Source organism: Ascidia mentula, chromosome 2, assembly GCF_947561715.1.
Source record: "Ascidia mentula chromosome 2, kaAscMent1.1, whole genome shotgun sequence".
NCBI lineage: Eukaryota > Metazoa > Chordata > Ascidiacea > Phlebobranchia > Ascidiidae > Ascidia > Ascidia mentula.
The window spans coordinates 4015144-4035904 of NC_138567.1; the positions used below are offsets into that span (position 1 = coordinate 4015144).

General features: G+C 39.2%; 4 protein-coding genes across 7 annotated transcripts; 3 read left to right on the forward strand and 1 right to left on the reverse strand.

Annotated features, from left to right (window-relative positions):
* The first annotated feature begins 1452 nt into the window (after positions 1–1452).
* LOC145889927 (uncharacterized) lies at positions 1453–8706 on the forward strand. The gene is made up of 11 exons (XM_082980976.1): positions 1453–1741; positions 2710–2969; positions 3357–3539; positions 3876–3950; positions 5362–5574; positions 5862–5884; positions 6606–6815; positions 7229–7387; positions 7832–7940; positions 8176–8312; positions 8427–8706. Exons 1-11 carry the CDS (start codon positions 1453–1455, stop codon positions 8704–8706), a joined length of 1938 nt encoding a protein of 645 aa, XP_082837102.1.
* A 2656-nt stretch (positions 8707–11362) lies between these two features.
* Positions 11363–12401, forward strand: LOC145889643 (uncharacterized). The gene is made up of 3 exons (XM_082980635.1): positions 11363–11592; positions 11797–12035; positions 12208–12401. Exons 1-3 carry the CDS (start codon positions 11398–11400, stop codon positions 12254–12256), a joined length of 483 nt encoding a protein of 160 aa, XP_082836761.1. The 5' UTR covers positions 11363–11397; the 3' UTR covers positions 12257–12401.
* A 202-nt stretch (positions 12402–12603) lies between these two features.
* LOC145889161 (GDP-D-glucose phosphorylase 1-like) lies at positions 12604–16482 on the reverse strand. 4 transcript variants are annotated; one of them, XM_082980048.1, is made up of 8 exons: positions 16423–16482; positions 15802–15963; positions 15315–15466; positions 14865–15028; positions 14764–14793; positions 14347–14477; positions 13877–13997; positions 12604–13413 (listed from the first exon to the last, which is right to left on the reverse strand). In XM_082980048.1, the coding sequence occupies exons 1-8, from the start codon at positions 16453–16455 to the stop codon at positions 13154–13156; spliced, it is 1053 nt and encodes a 350-aa protein (XP_082836174.1). In that variant the 5' UTR covers positions 16456–16482; the 3' UTR covers positions 12604–13153. The 4 variants fall into 4 exon arrangements, 3 of the variants coding, with proteins under 3 accessions (XP_082836174.1, XP_082836172.1, XP_082836173.1); XM_082980046.1 differs by lacking the exon at positions 16423–16482 and adding an exon at positions 16061–16281; XR_014399486.1 differs by lacking the exon at positions 16423–16482 and adding an exon at positions 16061–16281 and having other exon boundaries at positions 13275–13413; positions 13877–13984.
* A 1078-nt stretch (positions 16483–17560) lies between these two features.
* On the forward strand, positions 17561–20517 carry LOC145889174 (uncharacterized). Its single transcript, XM_082980068.1, has 3 exons — positions 17561–17828; positions 18012–18129; positions 18425–20517. The coding sequence occupies exons 1-3, from the start codon at positions 17612–17614 to the stop codon at positions 19917–19919; spliced, it is 1830 nt and encodes a 609-aa protein (XP_082836194.1). The 5' UTR covers positions 17561–17611; the 3' UTR covers positions 19920–20517.
* Positions 20518–20761: the final 244 nt, after the last annotated feature.

Genomic DNA, 20761 nt, shown 5'->3' on the forward strand with positions numbered 1-20761 from the left:
CGTTATGAGATAAATTATACACAGCCAAGTGGAGTTCAATGTAGATGCGTGAGATTAATTTCGCCCCCACTTTTATAACGTTGGGTTAATATATGTTCTCGGTTGGTGACCAGTGAACAGTTTAAAGGTACTTAATATTCCCAGGAAAAGTTGCATGCATGTTCGTACGTTCTGTCGAGTAACTGAATGTGCAAAACATCACCAATTGGCTAATATGGGCTAATCGATCTATGCAAAATTATGACTCCAAAAGTAAAATCTATGAAGCGTTTTACTGAGAACTGATTGCTGGCGAAAATAATACGAAGTTTTGCAGTAAAGCTCAGAACTGATATAGTGTATAGCATATTGTAATGTAAATAAAGACGGAAGGCCGAGGGTACATAACTTTTAAAAGTAATTATAACGTTTGTTTGTGTCTCAGTTTTCACGAAATATTTTAGCCCTCCCCTAAACGCTGAAATAATACATATGAAGCGAACTACTGCAGATGGCAGACATACAAATCAATAATTCATTTTGATCCGCATTTCTCATGCATCCGATGTTACGCGGTGCAAACTCATGTACAAAGGCAACAATTGCGCTGATATATATCTTCCAAGATTATTGTGACGTAAACATAATCCATTGTTATTACATAGATTCCCAGAGTGTAAGAGTTCAGGGGCATATGGCATTGAAGGATAAGCTGTAAAGGCGGTATTAACATATGTGTATCAAAACAAGAACAGGAGAAGGGTTTGCAATTTCTCTGCTGTGTAAATTTATTCCACAAGAACGTTGCTACGACAGTGGTAGCAACTTATCAGAGCAAAGTCAGTGTAGTGTATGATAAGAAACAATGTAGGCTACAGGCCAAACCGGTTACCAGGCTATTGCAAAACTTAACGATATAGCAAAAATGCCAATGTTTTGTCAAAGCACACTGTAAAAACTCATACTGTTTATGTGTCAAGTTGTATAGTATTGTGTAAAGATAAATTGGTAACTTTATTTGAATAAGAAAGTGTTGATGCTTTATAGGCGAATTCGATTGTTCGAGTAATTCTAGTGCACTAACTGACACTACATCCAATGTATTGGTGTTAACTATTTCATGAAACCATACAATATTTTTATGTAGTTTTCCAATTAGGGCTAAGATTGTTTTAAAACCCTTCATTCTGATACTCGATGCACCGCAGAAGACCGGAACTGGTTTTTCCCATATTAGCGGTTAGAAAAACATACGACCAAGCAAGACTTGTTCTTCAACTGTTTTGAAACACTCTCGCTCCGTTTTCAAGGCACGGCGCCCAGAGGAAAAGCACAAAACTGTCACCGCGAGCTTTGTTTTGAGGGGCCCTGAAGAGCAACAATTTGTCTACAAGAGCTACCCTTTAACGGTGTAACAGGGGCGTTTTGCTCTCGTCACGCACAGGCGTCGTGCCTGTTGTTGTAGAGTAACATATGGCCGCAGCGACAGAGTCTAGCACCAAACAAGCTTGTCCCCACTGCCAAGCCAGTCTCCCTAACGGCCATGCAAGCACAGTTCAAAACGGTGACGTAAAGCATTCTGATAGCAAGGGTACTGAAAACGGAAAGGTTACATCCAAGTGGACAGAAGAGTTGAACTGTCTGTGCAGCTGCAAAAACGGACGACGGAAAAGCCAGGTTGCCTGCGAGCAGAGCGACAAGAAAATATCCGAGAACAGCAGTGATTTGAATTGTACGAAGACGGATGTTACAAAGGACGCAGGTAATACAAAAGCTTGCTTCAGAGTTTAGACAGGGCATGTTATGATTCGTTTGAATAAGCGAATCCACTTTTTTGTATTGTTATTGTGAAAAGTTTTGCACGGCTGGCGGATTGACTACACAGCAAAGAAAAATAACGTTTCATGTCTTTAACCGATCTCAGTCTATAAACATACTAGTATGTAGGGTGTTTCCAAAAAAATGAACGTTATACCGCCAATCTTGCAGCCATGTCGTATTAGTGGTACTCCGTTATAGGCTACTGTTCTGTACAACAAGTATAGAGCAGGTAGTTACTGCTGTGTTTCTATCTATGTAACCATAAAGCTGATTACTCAAGTGTTTCCTGAAATATTTTAATGAGATTTTTAGTTTACAATAAAACTTGGGGTCAATCAATATATTGGGGATGAAATATTTTTCAATTGTTTGCTTTGAGAGGGGAAACTGAAGTACGCTATCAAGCACCATTGGACAATTTATTGTCTCAAAATCATCGACAACAGGCAATCAATTACCATTGTGATATCACAAAGCTTGAGCTTCGTTGAGCTTGTTGTGCAACAGACGTGGCAGAATAGTTGTTTGTTTAGAGGAGTTTTTTCGCAAACGTGGCATTAGAGATTGATTGATTGAATTTAGAGCACTAAATTTAATTCGAATGGATTAGTGGTAATTATCTGACAGCATAATAACCGGTCATGATTATACCATGCATATGTTGCGTTGTTATTTGTATTATTTAAATTTGCCGTGCAACATGCACATGATTAGCATACCATATGTTGTGTATGTATTAGGGCCATGCCCTTCACGGCCTTACGAGGCAACAAATATGTTAAACAGTACGGGGACGAGGGGTTAAACTGGTCAAAATTATTTGCTGATTCAATAAACTACAGTAAAGCTACAAATCTGAGGTTTAACAGCGCGATGTCATGCAATGGTTTTATGTGTAAACTGTTACAGACACCGGAACCCCGAATAAAAAAGACAAGAAAAAAAGCCGAACTTTGGAAAAGAGTTACACGTTGCCAACTCAACTTAACGGAGTGGTCGGACTGAAAAGAAATCAGCGTCATCTGTTTAAAGGGAAGATGGAAATCTTGGATGAAAATGAGCCTGCTAACGTGCTCGGGGAATTACCTTGCGACGTTAAATGTCCAGGAAACGTCCGCCATCAGAAAAAGAATGAAAAACAGAGCAATTTACCTCAAATAACTGCGAAGGTTAGTTATGATAAGTTTTGTAAGCTGCATACAGATGGCCACTGTTTCGACCTAAAAGGTATCAAAAGGGGAGTTAGTTGCAATTGTGGACGATCTTGCCGACCAAACGGCCAGGCAAAGACTCCCACTTCGTGGTGACTATACAATCACCGTTATCCGTTGGGCACCTACTAGGTGAAAACAAGGTGGAAACACTATGGTCAAGCCAAAGCTAAACCAATAGTGCCGATTCCTTTCTCAATAAACCATTAACGGCTCCATGCCTTTTTATAGGATTGATGATACGAAGTGTTTATATAGCCTTGGATAATACTTAAATTATGGTTGTTTAAATTTTGTTCTTTGATACTTCACAGTTTCATAAAATCATTTTATTTCTTTGTGAAGCAGACGAGTCCTCGTTATATGGTTTCTGTATGTCCGAATCACGACGGACGAAACGGCGGAGAAACACTTGAAGCAGTTTTGTATTGTGGCCCTTGCGTTCAATCCGTCTGTTATAAATGTGCGTTTGAGAAGCATAAAGATCATAATGTGTCACCCATCCCTGTCGCAGCAGAATCTATACGAGTGAGTAACTGTATATATATGTTGTTTCAGTTTTTGCCGTGCCACGTAGCTTTTAAAACCTCTAACGAAATAATTGCTGGTGCTGCCTGGGGTGTTTTTCTTGTGCATTCAGACCGAGCTGAGAAAAAATTATTTTTTCGCTAACAGTTTGCTGGTCCCATTTGAACTCGGTCAAACCTAAGTTGTAAGCCAAAGATTTCGCCAATCAAGTCTTATTGTTGCTTAACTTATCACGACTGAACAAAACTTTAACCAAAAGACTACATCAAACATTTATCATGCTTGCTTTTCCCTTCTCTTTATAAATTCGATAATTGCATGGATTTTATTTTCCAGGTGAACTTGGCTGAACGAAAGCGTAAGATTGAAAACACTATCTCACAAATGAGAGCGAAGAGAAAGTCGGTCGAGGTTGGTAACGAACAGTCATATAGTAATATGGGCATCCGAGACAATATTACAAACTTGCCAAGTCGGCACTATTTTGTTCCTAACTGAATTCAGTTCGTCATAGACATAAGACTGATACGGTATATGTAATAATAAGTTGTTCCTGAAGGTCACTTGTTGTTTTTAACAAAAAAAGACACTATAGTTTTATAAAGAAAAATACCTGTAGCAGAAAATAAAATGGATAAGCATACATCAAAGGGAAGCCCAGTGGGCTGCCTTACCCCGTCTGGTTTGTAGTGCCTGTAGCAATGTTAATCCAACTTGGGAGCGCGTGCGTTTGTGTGTCCAGTTGGTCACTTTAACAGATAAAGGAGATGACCACCACTTGCGACCTGTTTGTTGTCGTGTTGAGTGCCGGAAAGTGTTTAACGGTCATTTAGCAACGCCAGCACGTGATCGATATTTTGTGAAGTAAAGAATGAAATGTTTTCAACTGACAAAAATAAAACAATTGCCAAACGCTTTTTTACTAAAATATTTGTGCATAAATTGTTACTGAAAACAAATAAAGTTTGCTAGGAGGGCAGTTATATTCCGCAATATATTTGTGCATATTTTAACGTTTTTTAACACGTCTTTTTTATAAGATTTAGATCCCTTTGAAGATACGACACACATAAATAATCACATATTTGCTATGTGTTGCAAAAATACCAAACGTTTGAAGCCATTTTACTGAACCGGACAAAAAAATATCTCATTTCAAGATTTTGCACCTGCATTTCCACTCCATCAAATAGAAATCACATTTAATATTCACACTGGTTCGCACGGTCCCGACTACTTAAAATTGGAGCTAAAAGCCACAGCCAAAAATAGCACACAGTGTTTTAGATGGCGCCGAAAATGCCTCCGCCTGAATTAGCGGTGATTATTTGGGGTTTAACATGCTCGTATATGCCAAGCCGCCCCTCGTATTAGCTCCTTGAGTTATTATCCGGCCGACGAGCACCACTCGCCAGCTGCTGGTGGAGTTTTAGTCGCACTCTCAAGAAACAAACCGCAACCTCATATCCACTAAATCCAGCAGCACATTTTGCTAAATTCGCACCCAAGATTGTAATTTGTAAACAAATATTTGTTTTACTAAAGGTTATCGGTTTTGAAAAGATTTTAGATAACCTGCTTCCGGAGTCGGAGTATGTTTTAAGCTTCAACGAGTGCGCAATTTAGTAACATTATTTATTTTATTATATACTGTATACGCAGAAACGATGCTATTGCATACCATAATAGTTACACGGTAATCGAAACGATTTTATTTTTGAATATTTGAGTAAAAAGGGTGATGTTGTGTGATGAAACTTTCTTCTTGAGTTTTCTAATGCTATCAAAAGTCCCTGATTCGAACCATGTTCTTTTATCCAAGACGAGCAACGAGGAATCACTCCAACGTATCCACGCACAGTTTGAACAAGTTATCCAGAGAATTCGGAAGAAAGAAGAAGAGGTGACGGCGGAACTGAACAAACTCAAGCAAAAGAGGATCAACCTGATCTACGGCATCCAGAACCAACAGGAAACCACGTGGGGACAAATTGATGCAGTATTAAAGACCCACGATGACGTCAAAATGTTAGAGGTGGGTGTAAGTTGTGTTGAAAGCTGTTGTTTTTGCTGCTACAGTTACAAGTACACTTGACTTTTCGAAACAATTTTAATGCACGAGCTTTCGCGAGCTACTTTACTCGCTTCCTCCTGGGCCACGCTGAATTTCAGTTGTTTTTTTGCCGTATAACTAATCTCTCCTGGTTACATTGGTCACATAGTACATTGAACAAGAACATATTGTATGTGATAAAATTATTGAATTAAATTTACTAAACGCTTGTATTGAGTGGTGACAATTGTTTTGTTTTTTTCTTCCAGGAATACAACGGACTAACCATCGTGTAAGTATCTTCTTTTCATTGGTATTTTTTTAAAGACTTATACCAGGGCTTCCAAAACAGGGGAGTCGTAAAGAGTACACCCATGTCATACAGAATACCCACAAATACGCCAACACGCACATATGTTTTGACAATAGGCCCATGAAATTCAGTCTTTTAAATGAATTGCAGTAAAATAAATATATTTGAAGCAGATGACTGTCAAAGACAAAGGGTAGCGGAAAACTATTATTAATTTATGATTATTCGAGTATCGAGCAAAAAAGTTTGGGAAACCGATCAATGCGATGCACCCAGATAGGAAATTTTAGAAAACTTTCACAGTAGTAAACACCTCCCCTACGCGCTTAACTTCGAGACGCGGCTGTGAAGTGGACAATCAAGACGTTCTAGAGAGCATTGTAACGTCACAAACGACCGTACTTGAAGGCTGTACCAGCCCAAGGATGCGGTTGTTGCGTCACAAACCCTAAGACAATGCTGAGAGCGTTGTATCGCCTTTGCGAGTAACAACGTCAAGTTCGTTAAAGTTGTGAATCACTTTTCCACCGGTCATGGGAGGTTTTATGCAACGATTTATGTGCCTTCAGAGAAACTACTTTGTTTGATAACGCTATACAGCCACAGTATTTTGTCAGTTATTTGTTGAAAATTATTCAAAATTCTATGAATCTTGGGCGCCAAGCAGAGTAACTCCTGAACACTTTAATTTTTGTTACAGTGATTTCAAAGACCCAACTGCCAACGACATTAGTGCAACCTCGCCGCAGGAGGGCGCTGACGGGTACCCTTTGCATGGGACAGTCCCCAAACCGAGCCTCGACCTCAACGCAGTCCAGGACGAGATTGAAAAGATTCGTCTAAATGGCTGTGAAGTTGACAGTACCTTTGACGGAAATGACGTTGTAATTTCAAACGGAATCACGCCAAGGTCAGTTGTGCCGATTTGTAGTCAAGATTTATGTTGGTATTTAGGGAATGTCCTGTTGTTGCTTCCTAGGTTATCCAAATTGAGTGTTTCAAAATGATTAAAAAAAACACTTCTTGCGCGAAATCGAGAAATTGTTTAGCTAGCCTATAATAATTAAGTGAAACGTCTGCTGCAACTACAAAGGCGTTTTGTGGCCATGTAGCCTATAGTAGTGATGCGTAAGAATGACCATGATGTCGAGAGTATTTTTGTTATTACTAATACAACCGACCTTCCGCCATAACAAGTAACGTAGATTGTATTCAACCAACGTTTCGTTCGTCTGCATGGTAACCAGAAGTTCGGTTACGTTGATAACTACACTATGCCTGGTAAGGCAGCAACAACAGTGCAATATATTTCGTCATGTTCAGACAAATCAAGAAGAGATTCTCCTTTAAGTTGGACGCCAACACTGCACACAACGCCTTGCGTGTCTCATCCAACTACTCAACCGTGGAATATATCGGTTCGGAAAGAAACGGTGTAACTACCAAGCAAAGCCACCCCTCCCTCGCATCATTATCGGGCGGGTACGACGATAAGAAATATAACAAATAAGCAGTGGTTTCCAAACTTTTATGATTAGGCGATGCACTCATCCCTAACAAAATGTCGTAACGCCGCACCTGAAAAATCTTGACCTTTTTCAGAGTTATAGATTACTTATATTACTGGCCGTTTTTTTAGGGACGGATGCGCCAGTATAATACGATTATTCGACAGTTTGTGGAAACAGCCTAAAAATTTGTCCAAAACTTTAGAGTATGTTTGTGAGGCTCCTAGTAACATTAAGACGACTCACCATTTGGGAATCTTTGCTCCAAAGATAAAAAACCCTACTCAACGCTATATGTACAAAATAAGGTTCCAATTGTTGTGAATAACTTTATACCAAAGATTTTGTATTTCTTACAAAATTGAAGCCTTTGTTTGCTCTGTATGGTTGTTAACTTTCAAACTTCTTGTTTTGGTAGCAATCCGTACCAAACTAAACCGTACGGAGCAAACAACCTCAACGCCATGAACGGTCGAATGAAACGAGCACAATTTTCCACTGTACTTGGGGATTCCTCCATAACCCAGGTGAGTGGGGCACGAGTTCTACCGTAGTTACTGATGAATACTGGAGCAGAAACCTATATTACATGAATGTTATGCTGCAGTTTGTAGCTTCTGTCGTATATTTAAAAAAAGTGATTCTGTCGTAGTTTTTAATAAAAGCTTTTTTTCGGACTTACACAATGCACATACTTACCTACAGTATAGAACCACATACATCAACCAAATTATGCAGCAACTATATGTCATGTTGTCACAGGGTAAGCAATACTGGGAAGTATCAGTTAACAGGAGTATGGAATACCGACTTGGTGTAGCGTACAAACACATGCAGGGAACCCGGACTTTAGCCGACGAACACAATTCATGGGCTTTATGTCTCACCTATCCTGACAGGTAAATGACGTAGTATATATAACCTAATCTCTGACGCATATAGTTTTATGCTAAATTAATATTGAAATAACGCCAATGACAACAAGGTACCTAATTTAATCCGCGCCTACGCAGGTTTTCTGCCATCCACAAGCATCATAAGGAATACATCTTCGTTCCGACGCACGCTGCGAACCATGCAACCAAGGTGATACGGATTGGAATATTCCTCGATTACGAGAGAGGGGTTCTCTCGTTTTATAATGCAAGTACCGCGGCGGAGAAACGACATCTCTACACTTTTCGGACGTTTTTTAATAGGCCGGTTTGGCCCTTGCTATCGCTGAGACAAGGAAAACTACAGTTGCTTACAGGTCTACCTGTGCCAAGAAACCTGGTTTGGAAAACAAGGTGATAGCAAAGAAAGGCGCAACACATTTGTCATGGTCTTTGCCGATTGTTCAAGAACAAACACCAACGTATAATTCCTGCAACCTATTTTGGTCATTGTTCAATGCTATTTCATAATCTGTGACGCCATGTGGTAACAAAAAGCGATCAAGTATAGTTTTGGTGACGTGGCATATACTGTATTCGACTAATCGTATAATTGCTACCTCAGAAAATTGCGATGTTTTTTTTTTTATTCTGTATCACTTAATTGTCCGGTTTATTTTAAACTGTTGTTTTTTGTACCAAACTTTTGTATTGCGATTAAATATTTTTATAAGCGTTTACGAGCGGAGAACTGTACTTGTCACGTAACAATGCCTGCGAAAGACATGTTTAGTCAGAACTTTGAGGCAGTTCAGAACAAACTTGAATAGTTGTTGTATCGTATCACTGTCCAACTGAGAACAGAAAGAACTTGCGAACCAAAGAAAATGGCCAAAGAAAAAGTCCGTTTAGATGAGTCACCCCCAAATCGGCCCAGATGAAAAAGGGTCGTCAGTTTCGTCATTGTTGGCTGTAGAACTTTCGTCAGGGTCGCCAAAAACTGTACGTTCAGGTACAATTTGAAAATCGTCGCCTGAAACAAGAAGAGTTTGGTGAAAATGAACGTGAAAAGGGAATTGTAAAGAGCCTTACCTTCCGTTTTCCTCAGCTTAATCTTCTTTTCGTTTGTCATCGGCGTTTGCTTGTCTGCAACTGACAACAGTTAATTTATAACTTTCACGCAGTGTAGTGGTGCATTAAGTTTTAACTGTTCATCTGGAATATGCGTCTCTTTTACCCTCTATTATACACGGCAAACACATGTAGAAAAAAAATATGACACAAACAAAAAACAACCTGGCTGTTCCTGTAGATTTAGCAATTTCACTGAAAACGAAAAGTGACGCTTATATTATGTTCCTGGATCGATAAAGAGTCAAAAGAATACCTTTCAAAATAGGTTCTGCAACTCCAAACATGTGTTGCTTGATGTAAAAAGCGTGTAACTGGCTCTTTGCACACTAAAGTATCATTAAGCTAGTACATACGTTACTTTCTTGAGGTACCTGTAAGATTTGGTACTGGTGTGATTGGTGTCCAAGTTGGGGTCAAAAGGTTGTTAACTATTGCACAATTTCTGGGGTTTTGCTGATTGTGGCTAAACGGTGTTCCTGGTACATTTTGATCAAGAAGTGTGGAGTTAGACCCTGTAAAAAGTTCAAATGATAAATTACAATGAAATCACCGTAGAAAGTTACCTATTTCTTTCATTCGTTGGTCATGGGTTTGTTTTAAGTGGCACAAATATATTTTGAGCTAGAATTGGCAGAAATCTTTACTTTCTGTTTTGAGTTTCTTTAAACGGGTTTGAAATACTGTGCAACTAGGTGGCGCAACTGCACAAAAACACGCATCTTCGTGATACTGGCTTTGTCCAGTTTTGAATGAAATTCCATATTTGACCAATATAAATTGGTTCAAGATAGCGCGTCAACTTTGTGCACAGGAGCAGTGCAGCAATTCAAAACCATTGCATATGAAATAAACTCATATTTGTATACGTCATTCAGTTCATAACAACCCATACAAATAAACATGGCGACTACATTTTTAAACTCAGTTTCTCTCACGAGGAGTTACAAGTTGTGGTGTTTCACCATTTCCAAGCACAGAATGAGGTTGGTTTTCCGACAACAACCGAGGCGTGCACGGCACAAACTGAAACGGCGATCCCACTGAAGACCTTTCATTAGCAATCACTATATTTGCCGCCATGTTACCGTATTGCACAAGCAAAATTCTGATACAGCATGCAAAGCTTCTTCACAAACAACTTTACCAATGGCGTGAACCCGTGAACAATTATTGTGATGTCATAATGGAATCTTTTTTCAATAGAGGGTAAAATGTTATTAAACTTATTGGGGAATTGTGTTATCTTAGAGCTTTATTAGCAAAAATTGGACAATCTACACACAAAATACTTCCCAAAACAAAACAATCTGTTTCAGTCCACGTGTGCAAGAATTAACAGTTAAATCTTATGTAATTACTTGTTGCCTGTAATCATATTACCGCCCACTTTTGTTTGCACGACCTTTAAATATCTCAGGGCGCGTGTACCCCCGGAGAGGAGTGCTAAAAACCGCATTGTTTGGCAACTCCAGTCTATTGTGTGACAGCGCTTTTGAAACAGCCCTCGCCAAGCTTGTTGAAGGCTTTGTATGGTGAATTCGACACACAGAAGGCTGATCCTAATATGTTGGGCACGAAATCGGATAGCTATGTGTGCGGGAGTTTGTAGCAGAGCTTAAATGGATTACGTGCACCAGCAAAGTTTGAACAAGGGCATTTACACTGACCAGCCTCAGGATATAGTTAATTTTACGACTATTTGCTAGGCCTCATGTATAAACTGCCAACGGAAAGTTGTGTTCTTGGTTTTATAACCAATATCAAGAAAAAACAAGGTTTATACTTGTTGTCACAGCAGTATTTATAAACGAAAATGCAATTGATTTGCATGGTGATAAATAATCTGCTTTTAAACTGCAATTCAAAGGTTTTGTTTTGATAAACTTACTGTTGTATAAACAGCTTAAGCTATTGAAAACCTTTTGATGTGTCACAGACTGAGAAGAAAGCAGGAAAAACAGCATAGGTTGCAAACATGGCTTCAGCGTGTTTAGGAACTTTCGGTGACTTTAAATACACTCATAGCAGTGGGAAAAAGACGCCACCGGCTCCAGAAACAGTTTGGGTATCCAGGCCTTACGACCCTTTGGATACGAGGGACTCGGCGCCTGTACCAAGACATAAGACCATTGACACACCAAGGTCACCAAGTGACCTTTCACCTGAATGGGTGAGATTTGAATCAAGTTTGTAGCCAAGATTCTGCATGTGATTGAACTAATGTTTCGCATTGAATGGTATAAGATATAGATTGGAGCGACTTCAGACTGATAAGCAAGGCGCCAATAATATAAATTTTGTGAGCTTCAATAATTGAAATTGTGAAAACGATTGTTGTATGTTGATTCTGACACACATATATTTTTCCGTACAGCTGCCCCAACATCAACGATCTCTTCGAGAAATGAGTCGGCGAAAAGAGGAGACCAACACGTATCCTTCTCTGCGCACCACCCGTTGTGAAGATTGGTCCACTTTAAGAGAAATGCTGCCCTCCCGTGGACGCCCAAAGCGGATCGAACACCCAAAATGGGGCACCGGACTAGGCCCAGCCCCTGATATGGTTCCGAAATCTGGAAATCGTCACCCTATTATCACAAGTGCCATGTCAAGGTAAAAGACGACGCAGCAAAGCTTTTTTTTGAATACTTTCTCATATATTGTGACGTTAGTTTCGAATTGTCCACAAAAGTTCAATTGACTCAAACAAACCAAACATTCAAATTGCCCACAAGCTTCCTCCAACTAAAACAAATTTTAAACCGTGCTATTTGTCTGATTCCAGGTACGTAGACGAGATGAACTTGACTCACCGCCAATTCAAGATGTATTAAGAGTGCAGTTTAGTTAGAAATTAAAATATTTCGTGCCAAATTCTTCATGTTTTCACTTGTCCTGTTCACAGTTTATAATGTAATGCCATTTACGTAATTAGCGTTGTTTAGCTGTAATTATGCCGCACTTGGAATAAAGTTGTTGTACAAGATATTTGATTGTGTGAGCTGCACACATGGTCTGTTTCGACCCATCAGTGCAGTTTGGTTTAACTATTGCGCGGACGATTTTGACCGCCAAGACTATTATATTGTGATTATATACATTTCAATCCCTGTCATTTGTTTGGCACCAAACTAAGTCCATGGGGTTTCATGTCTTTATTTTCTATTTGTGGTTTTCGTGGTAGTTGGCTGGCATACATACGTAATGTCAACACAAATTGGCGTTCACCGGAAATTACAGGTTTCGCAATCCCGATTAAGCAAAAGTGATTTGAACACAAACAATTCATTCAAATTTCACACAAAATTGCCTTAATCACTGCCCTTATAAAATGCAAAACTTCGTAAGACAAACATTGACACACTGGTTATCTTCTAAAGCAATTCCTCCCATTTGGAGTCGAAACTTAAAAAGAGAAGCAGCTAATCACGTGATGATGGGTACCGAGTACGTATTGTACACTAAGCAACAAAGCTATGAAAAAAGGCAAGAGCTGCATACGGGAATAAACAGCTTTAGGTTATGAAGGCTTCGAGTTAAAGTAATCTAACTTGTCAAGTAACAGTGAAATTACACACACACTGTCAAAAACACATGAAACAACCAATTTTGAAGAAACGCGCATTGAAGAACGGTTTATATAGACATAGAAAACAATTGAAGTATTTTCACATTAAGATTGACAAACATCTACACTAACAACGAAAGACACACACATATGATTAGATCTGTTAAGATATTAAATCTGCAACTTTATCAACGATACGACTGAACTCTGAAGCGGACAGAGCATCCTTGGCAAGTAACTTAATTAAGTGTTCTTCGGTCATTGTTTCGTACAATTGAGGCTGCAGAAAAGCATGACCAGCCAGCTCACAAACCGCGACATTCAAATCGTTCTCCGTCTTGGCTCCGGTGACCTTGCGACGTGGCCAGAGAAATATACGCACCGCGTCGAACGCTTTGGTGTCATCAGAGGCACAAGAACATTCTGCAAATTTAGGCCTACTTTACTGCACTGCGTACTTTGTTTGTTTTAATGGGAAAGCAAAGTGTACTGTATTTATTATTTCAGTGAAATGAGAATCAAAGACAATGAATTTCGCCCATTATCCGACTTTTTAACCTTGGAAACACATATCTTCTTTAAAGCTCTGCGTATTTTTGCGATTTCAATGGGAAAGTTCCATAATATTTCGCATTTAACTTTTTTTTTGTAATTTCCATTTTGCATTATCAGTATCAGAGACCCATGAATTTAGATAGTATGTGACTGATGTTAACTCTTCCTGTTCTATAAACGTAGAACAGGAAGAGTCTAAAAACGTTGTGACCATGGAGTTACAATGGAGAATGATTACGGGATGCCGTTAACAGGAACTTATCAGCATGAAGTGCTTACGAATAGAATAGATTCGTCCACACACTATAAGATATAATCACATATAATTAACCTGGAAGTATTTTGGGAGCTTTAGTGATGAACATATTGTGGGCAATGTCCTCCTGTACAAAGTAGTCTGTAATCAGATGAACTTGAGTGGAGGTTGATGAAACTTCAGCTGAAGATAAAACCTGGTTTGGAACAAAAAAAAGAACTCTGTGAGCTGAATACAAATTGCCACTGTTTTATTGTATAAAGTCTCATCAGTGCAGCTTGGTGTTACTATGGACGATCGTGCCAACCATGCAGCCAAAAAAAGGACATTTTTGGCATGCGTTTTTGCTGCAACCAAGTATTTTTTTCTTATTGGTCTTATTCTTGTGTATGTTGCACAAAGGCGTAACAGACATATGCAGGAGTTTTTGCAGAATGAGTATAAACGATCCCAGGAGACTACTATGGGAATCACTGCTATAATCTAACCATACCACAGGGAAGATATGTTGGTTATTTAAAGTAGTACAACATATTTGCACTTACTTGGAACATTATAGCTGGCATGTGTGGGAGATGGCAAACAAAACATTGCTTTGTGAGTGCTTGAAATTGATGGTCATTTCTTTGCACTATCAACTCGTTACTGACACAACCCTGGCTTCCTTCTGTAGAACCTGTACAATAACCCTTGTTAATATAGCAATTAACAGCTTTACTACAACTCCAGCCTGTTAAAATTTGCCACCTTAAAACAAAACAAGTTATTTACACCCATTGATAAATCTAGTTCATTCTGGAACATAACATGTTACATTTTTAAGATATTATTTTGGATGCTGTTTTTTTGACAATAAAGTTAAAAAATATTGATTTTATATCCTTGTACAAGATGATTTGGGTAAAAAGATCTTTTCTTGAGTCATACCATTGATCATCACTACCTCAATTTACGAGTCTTACCGTAAGTAAAAAAGTTTAGTGATCCCTGTTCTAGAATCCAGACAATAAAGAAAGGTTAAAAGGTGAAGTTTAGGAAAGTAAATTGTTACGCAAATGAATACCTTCATGGTCATTTGCAATGTTGAAGTAATAGCAATGCAGGTGAAGATGGTTAACAGATGCATTTGCACACATTCCATTAAAAACCACAAAAAAGTTGGACTGTGAACTGAGGCATTGGATTTCTATTCCAAGCTGTATGGCATGGCTAGTCAAGACTTGTGGCCTAAAAATGTATTCTTTTCAAACCCGTATATTGGTGTTCATAAAAATAATATTGTTAATATTAAAAAAAACAGCATCAACAATCTTTTTACAAATTTTAGATCATAACCGTATGGTCAAAGCATAATTGCTTCAGTGTGTATTTGCTATTACCTATAATACACAGAAATGTTAAACAATTTTCTAAATAATGACACATTTCATTTAAATGTTTTTTGATTTAAAGATCCAGCTGATTATAAGAAAAGATTGAAAACCCTGTTAGTATGAAAAAGCATGCAAAGCACCTGCACTCTGTTAGGTTAGGCACCACCAGCACATGTCCAATGGCAAACGGACTAACATTAATAACAATTAAATCCTGAGGCATGCTACCTTCATTTTCATTAATGTCCGACATTGCATTCACAATTGGTATGTCACCATTTTTCTTTATAATCTATAACATTCTGTACAATTGTTAATAGCAGTTTGATGAACATCACCGTATTCAATGGAAATGAGAACTTACCTTCAGGCTAAATTCTAAACCAACAATATTTTCACTATATAACTGATCTATGAAACATACAATAATACACATACATACAATAATTTGACGTGGCTTACAGTGGGTTCAAGACTGTTTAAATAAATTATGCAGTGCCAAGACATTAGTGCAAGTTTGTAAGTTATTAAAAATTTATACATTGATTACTGACTGGTTAATCTGGAGCTGGGCAAAACTGTAATTTAATTAACATTCAGAACGAACAGCAATTGGCTAAAACAAACCTGAAAGAGAATTTCATGCTCTCGAATTTTGGTGAAGTTAAACTTTTTGGAATCAAACGACATGTTAACATTGTGAAATGATTGTGGAGTTCTTCTTTCCAAACGTTGACTATTTAATTGAGCCACATATCCATATTTGCCAGGAATACGTCTGCATTGCGTCTGAATGAATCTTGCATTAGGAAAAGTGTTTGCAACAAAACTATTTACAAATAAATAGGCAAACTCAAATTAATTGCTTTGGTATTGCCCACCATACCTTTAAAATATACTTGCACTGGCCACTATCATGGACATTTTTCCATTTTGAGAGCAAAACTGAATCGAATTTGGATGGCTTTGGACTTGCATGTTTATTTACAAAAAGATCAGAGGTATCATAATGCAACACACTCACAGATGTCATCGCAAAAAAAGCTTAACAGTTGCAAACATTGATATATACAATATCACAATGCCTGTTTACAGAAACAAGCAATTTACTACAGTACTAAACAAACAAGAATGTTACAAATAGCGAAAATAGGTGACTGTCGATCTGTGTATTTTACCACATTTGAATATATCGCTTATCTTAACTGTACACATACAGCTCAACAAAATCACACAAAGAAAGCTAACCGAGTTTACAGCAGAACCCGACACTCTATCCATCTGTTTCCGTTCCCATCGAAACCTGATTTTTCGTAAAACACAGCAGGATCAGCTTCGCAACAGCTGACACACGGCGACGACACACATGTGCTGGTAGCGTCAGTAAACAAACGCATCAATGCGTGAAAAACATTGCGACATATTTTCGAAAATTAATAACAAAATGATTGATAGTACGACAAATCATTTGAAGGGTAAATTACTTAAACTACACACAAAATTTTTTGACCCCACAAGCACGCAGCAAATTTTATTTACACCTTGTAGGTGACAAAGTGCGAAGGGTACAGAAGCTCCACAATAAATGCATTTTTGCATATTATAGAGCACATAAGGAAATAAGGCATTACCCTATTCCACTTTTTTAACATGAATACTTTGTGATGGATATTGATACATTCGGAAATCATCACATTGGGGAATATGGCATTCCCCAATTCCAAAACATTAATTCATGCTTGAATGGGTATCCCGGTAGCAACTTTTCCGCTTGACTTGGCACGCCAAGCTGAGCTTTAAAAGGTATCAAAATACTTGAAAAGCTTTTGTCAACTCAGTGGGCGTTCGGCCCAGAGAAAGGGTAGGCAAACAAACGTGACAAGGTCAAAACATCGCAGAGAAAGCCCTGCCTGCGAGTTACGTGCCGAGTAAATTGAATCAAAGGTGTATTGGCTGCCTGATAAGTAATCTGTATTGATATCTTGTTGAACCAAAATAGAAGGGTGGCGACTTATGGATGGCATACATTCAATATATTGATATAACGCCAGTGACAGTCAGTATGTACACAGCAATAAATCAGTTTGTATAATTTACCTTTCATTTACATGAATTCACGACTTTGAGATGTGCTATGCATAGAGATTGTGATACAGCTTTACAAAATTGCTTTAAAGCTTTAAATATTTAGCTGAGGTTTGGAAATATGCTGTTTTGATAATGTTAATACTGAATATCTATTAGATTTCAGCATTGATTGCATTGCATTTTCCAGTCGCCGTATTTTCTATGAAAACGAAATTTAAACCAAATGATGTTTGATTTTTCAAATCAATATCCGGAAGGGTGATTGTTTTTGATGTCCTACTGTTTCTGTTATAGAAGCAACAGCTCATAGGAAATCTTAGAAAGTGCATCCGTTCTCTAAATTAACGTCATGCCTTCCCATCTCGGTCATGGAATGAACGTCCCCTACCTGGACCGCGGTCCCAAGGCAGTCACCGAATACCACACGCTCACTAATCTCCCGTTCGACATCAAACCTAAGCTAAACTTCCGTTATTCTAACACCCATCGTCCAAACAGCGTCAACTTGCCGTTTTACTCCAAACCTGCCGAAAAAGAGGTCAAAAGTCCACGCGCTTCTTCAACAGGTGAGTTTGGTGAGAACTTGTAATTTAAGAGGGTTTGAGTTTTGAGACCTCTGCAAATAACAGAGACTAACACTTGAAACTGCCTAATTTAAGGCCATTATAAAAGATATCAATTAAACGACAAATTTAAACTACAAATCTGGAATTTTTTTTTCAACCACTATGGCGTATGGTGTTTTGTAGGTTTTAATGCGGAAGTGAACGACGACGAGTTTAAACAGAGCGGTGTCGAATACGCGCGATTTTTGAAGGAGTATGACCGGACATTGGGACCTTCAAATACTTTCCTGGACTCCGACAGGTTTGGAATGTTTTCGACGTGACACTGTAATGTTGCCAAGCATATAAGATCTGGGAATCTAGATTGTTGCTGTTGCTATGTTGATGTCCCACACAACATACAATAATTGTAGCGCAGAACTCACCGCGCAACTGATTTAATTTTACGTTTTATTTGTTACAGCAACACAGGTACTTCCTCATTATGCGTTGCCCATAATCCCACACCTAATTACTATCAATAGATTCCGCCTAAAATTTTTACATTTAATCCACAAACTTATATTTCTACATCTCCAACTCATTGCTGCATGCAGGTACACGCATTCGTACAAACTGCAAGCTCTCAACGTTTCGCCGCGAGGTACAAGATCGGATAAAGAGCCAATGGGAGTCGTAGCTCTCACCAACCGCATCGCTGCCGATCAAAAGGAGTTTGAGAAGAGGATGAAGGTGATTGAGGATCACATGTGGCAGCACAAGCAGGAGGAGAGGGAGCTAAAGAGGGTAGAAGGTGACGTCACAAAGAAGAAGAGAGCAGTGCAGAGGAACATGCGGGAGTTCGAGACGTCCATGAGCAAGAAGATGTTGGATGAGGAGAAACATCTTAATGAGTCACTCCAGAAAGTGAAGAAGATCCGATCGGAGGCTTCTCACGCCAAGGAGGAAAGAACGAAACAGAGGATCACAAAAGGACATTCCGACCTCCAGCAGATGAAAGATAAATTGAGGAAGAACACCCTGATCGTCACTGATGCAGAACGTCAGTATCGGACAAAAATGACTGAACTTGAACTCCGAAAGAGCCAGATTAGGAAAATGACGCAGGAGTTTGAGGATCGGTTGAAGAGAAAAGAGAATGAGACATTTCATCTTTCTCAGGAGCTCTCGAACCTCGCGATGCAGATGAATCTCGAATCGCTGAAAGGCAAAGTTGCCGACGCCGAGTTTAAGCGACAGGAGCGAGTACAAGCGCAGAAATACATCACCGAGAATCGACAACACGAAGCCGACTTGGGAAAGAAACTAAGCAAGACTGACGGCATCAGCAGATCTTCCGAGAACCGCAGAAGACAGGCGAGTGCAGTTCTTGCTATCAACAAATCCCACTTATTGGAAAGAAGTCGGGAGGGCGATAGACGCGTCACAGATAACCGAAACCTAGTTGAAAGCAACATAGCAGCTCAGAAGAAGCTCCAAGAAGCCGCGGAAGCTGCAGAACTGGATAAGCAGCGAAAAGAATATCAACGCAACGTCCAAGCTCATGTGGTGCGGAAACAGGTTTCGTTGAGGAAGACGCAGAGCGCGGTTAGGGAGAACAACCATAAGCGGCAAAACACTTGGGAAAAGGCATTTGATCAAAACTACCGTGAATTCGTGCAACGTCGGAACAAGGATCTCCTACGCACATTTACACGCATCGTGCAACACGACAATGAGATGGAACACCAGCTGTATCAGAAGTGCCGCCAGAACGAACACGGCCGGAAGAGTTTGGAGCAGACCGCACAGAAGTTAGAACAACAGCTGATGCGGACGAAAGCAAGAAATACAGGGAAGATCAGGGAATGTGTGTCGGAGGTCGACAAGAAGGAAAAAGATATTGGGAAAAAGGTGATCAGAGCCAAAGCGCAGGTCGTGAGCGCTCAGAACCAGAGGAGCACCGCGGAATGGATGTTGAGGAAGTTCAGAGGAGCCGCAAATGAAACCCAACATGTCCAGAACGAGCTGCAGCGCGAGAACAAGCGACTTGCCAAGCTGGGAGCTCGCAATGACACTTACCTCGAGCAGCAAGCTGTCCCTGTCATGTGATGATGGTATTTGCAAAGGGTTTGTGTAAATACGGCACCAAAACTTTACAGTGGCTTGTGATGTTGGGAATGCTTAATAACTTAGGGAATTTTATAATTCTTCCAATTGAACCCAATGTGTTCCTACTGTATTGTTTACCTAAATTATGTCAAAAGCTTTTGTGTTATTTAAGTACCTTGTGTAAACCAATGTTGAATCGTGAATATGATATTTTCTAAATGTTGTAACTTTAAATATGGATTTCTACAATTTTGTATTATTGGTTATTTGTACCGCATTTTGCTTCCATAAAAATCCTCAAATTACATTGGATCCCTAAAGCTGATTTGAGCTTATGCATTGCGTAATTGCCTCAATTTCTTCGCTAACATTCCTCATTCCTTTTTTACCTGTTTTGTAATTTACTTGACACTGTGATTCTGCCAGACAAATCAGGATAATTTACCGCTTTTTGTCCATAGCCCTTTTTACCTATCTTTATCTGCAACAGCTTAATACGCATCCTCCTTGCTTGCTGTGCCATTTCGAAGCATCCTCGATTGCCCGTAATTGTTTTTCTTTAGAACTTTTGCGATGAGTATCCGCTTGTAATGGCTGGAGAATATATTTGATCTCAAAATTTTTATGTGTTTTTTTTTTACCCCACTGCATGAACCCAGCATATCACGAATCCTGATCAGGTTTTCTTCTTGGTATATGGGTCGGGCGCTCGACCGATGTTGGGTCCATGTTTATCGAACAGCAAACTATAGCGCAGTTTCTTGCTGGGCCACGTGGAAAGGTAAAAAAGACGTTTAACAAAGCGCAGCCAACTACACAGTTCCACACGAAATCTGGGCTAC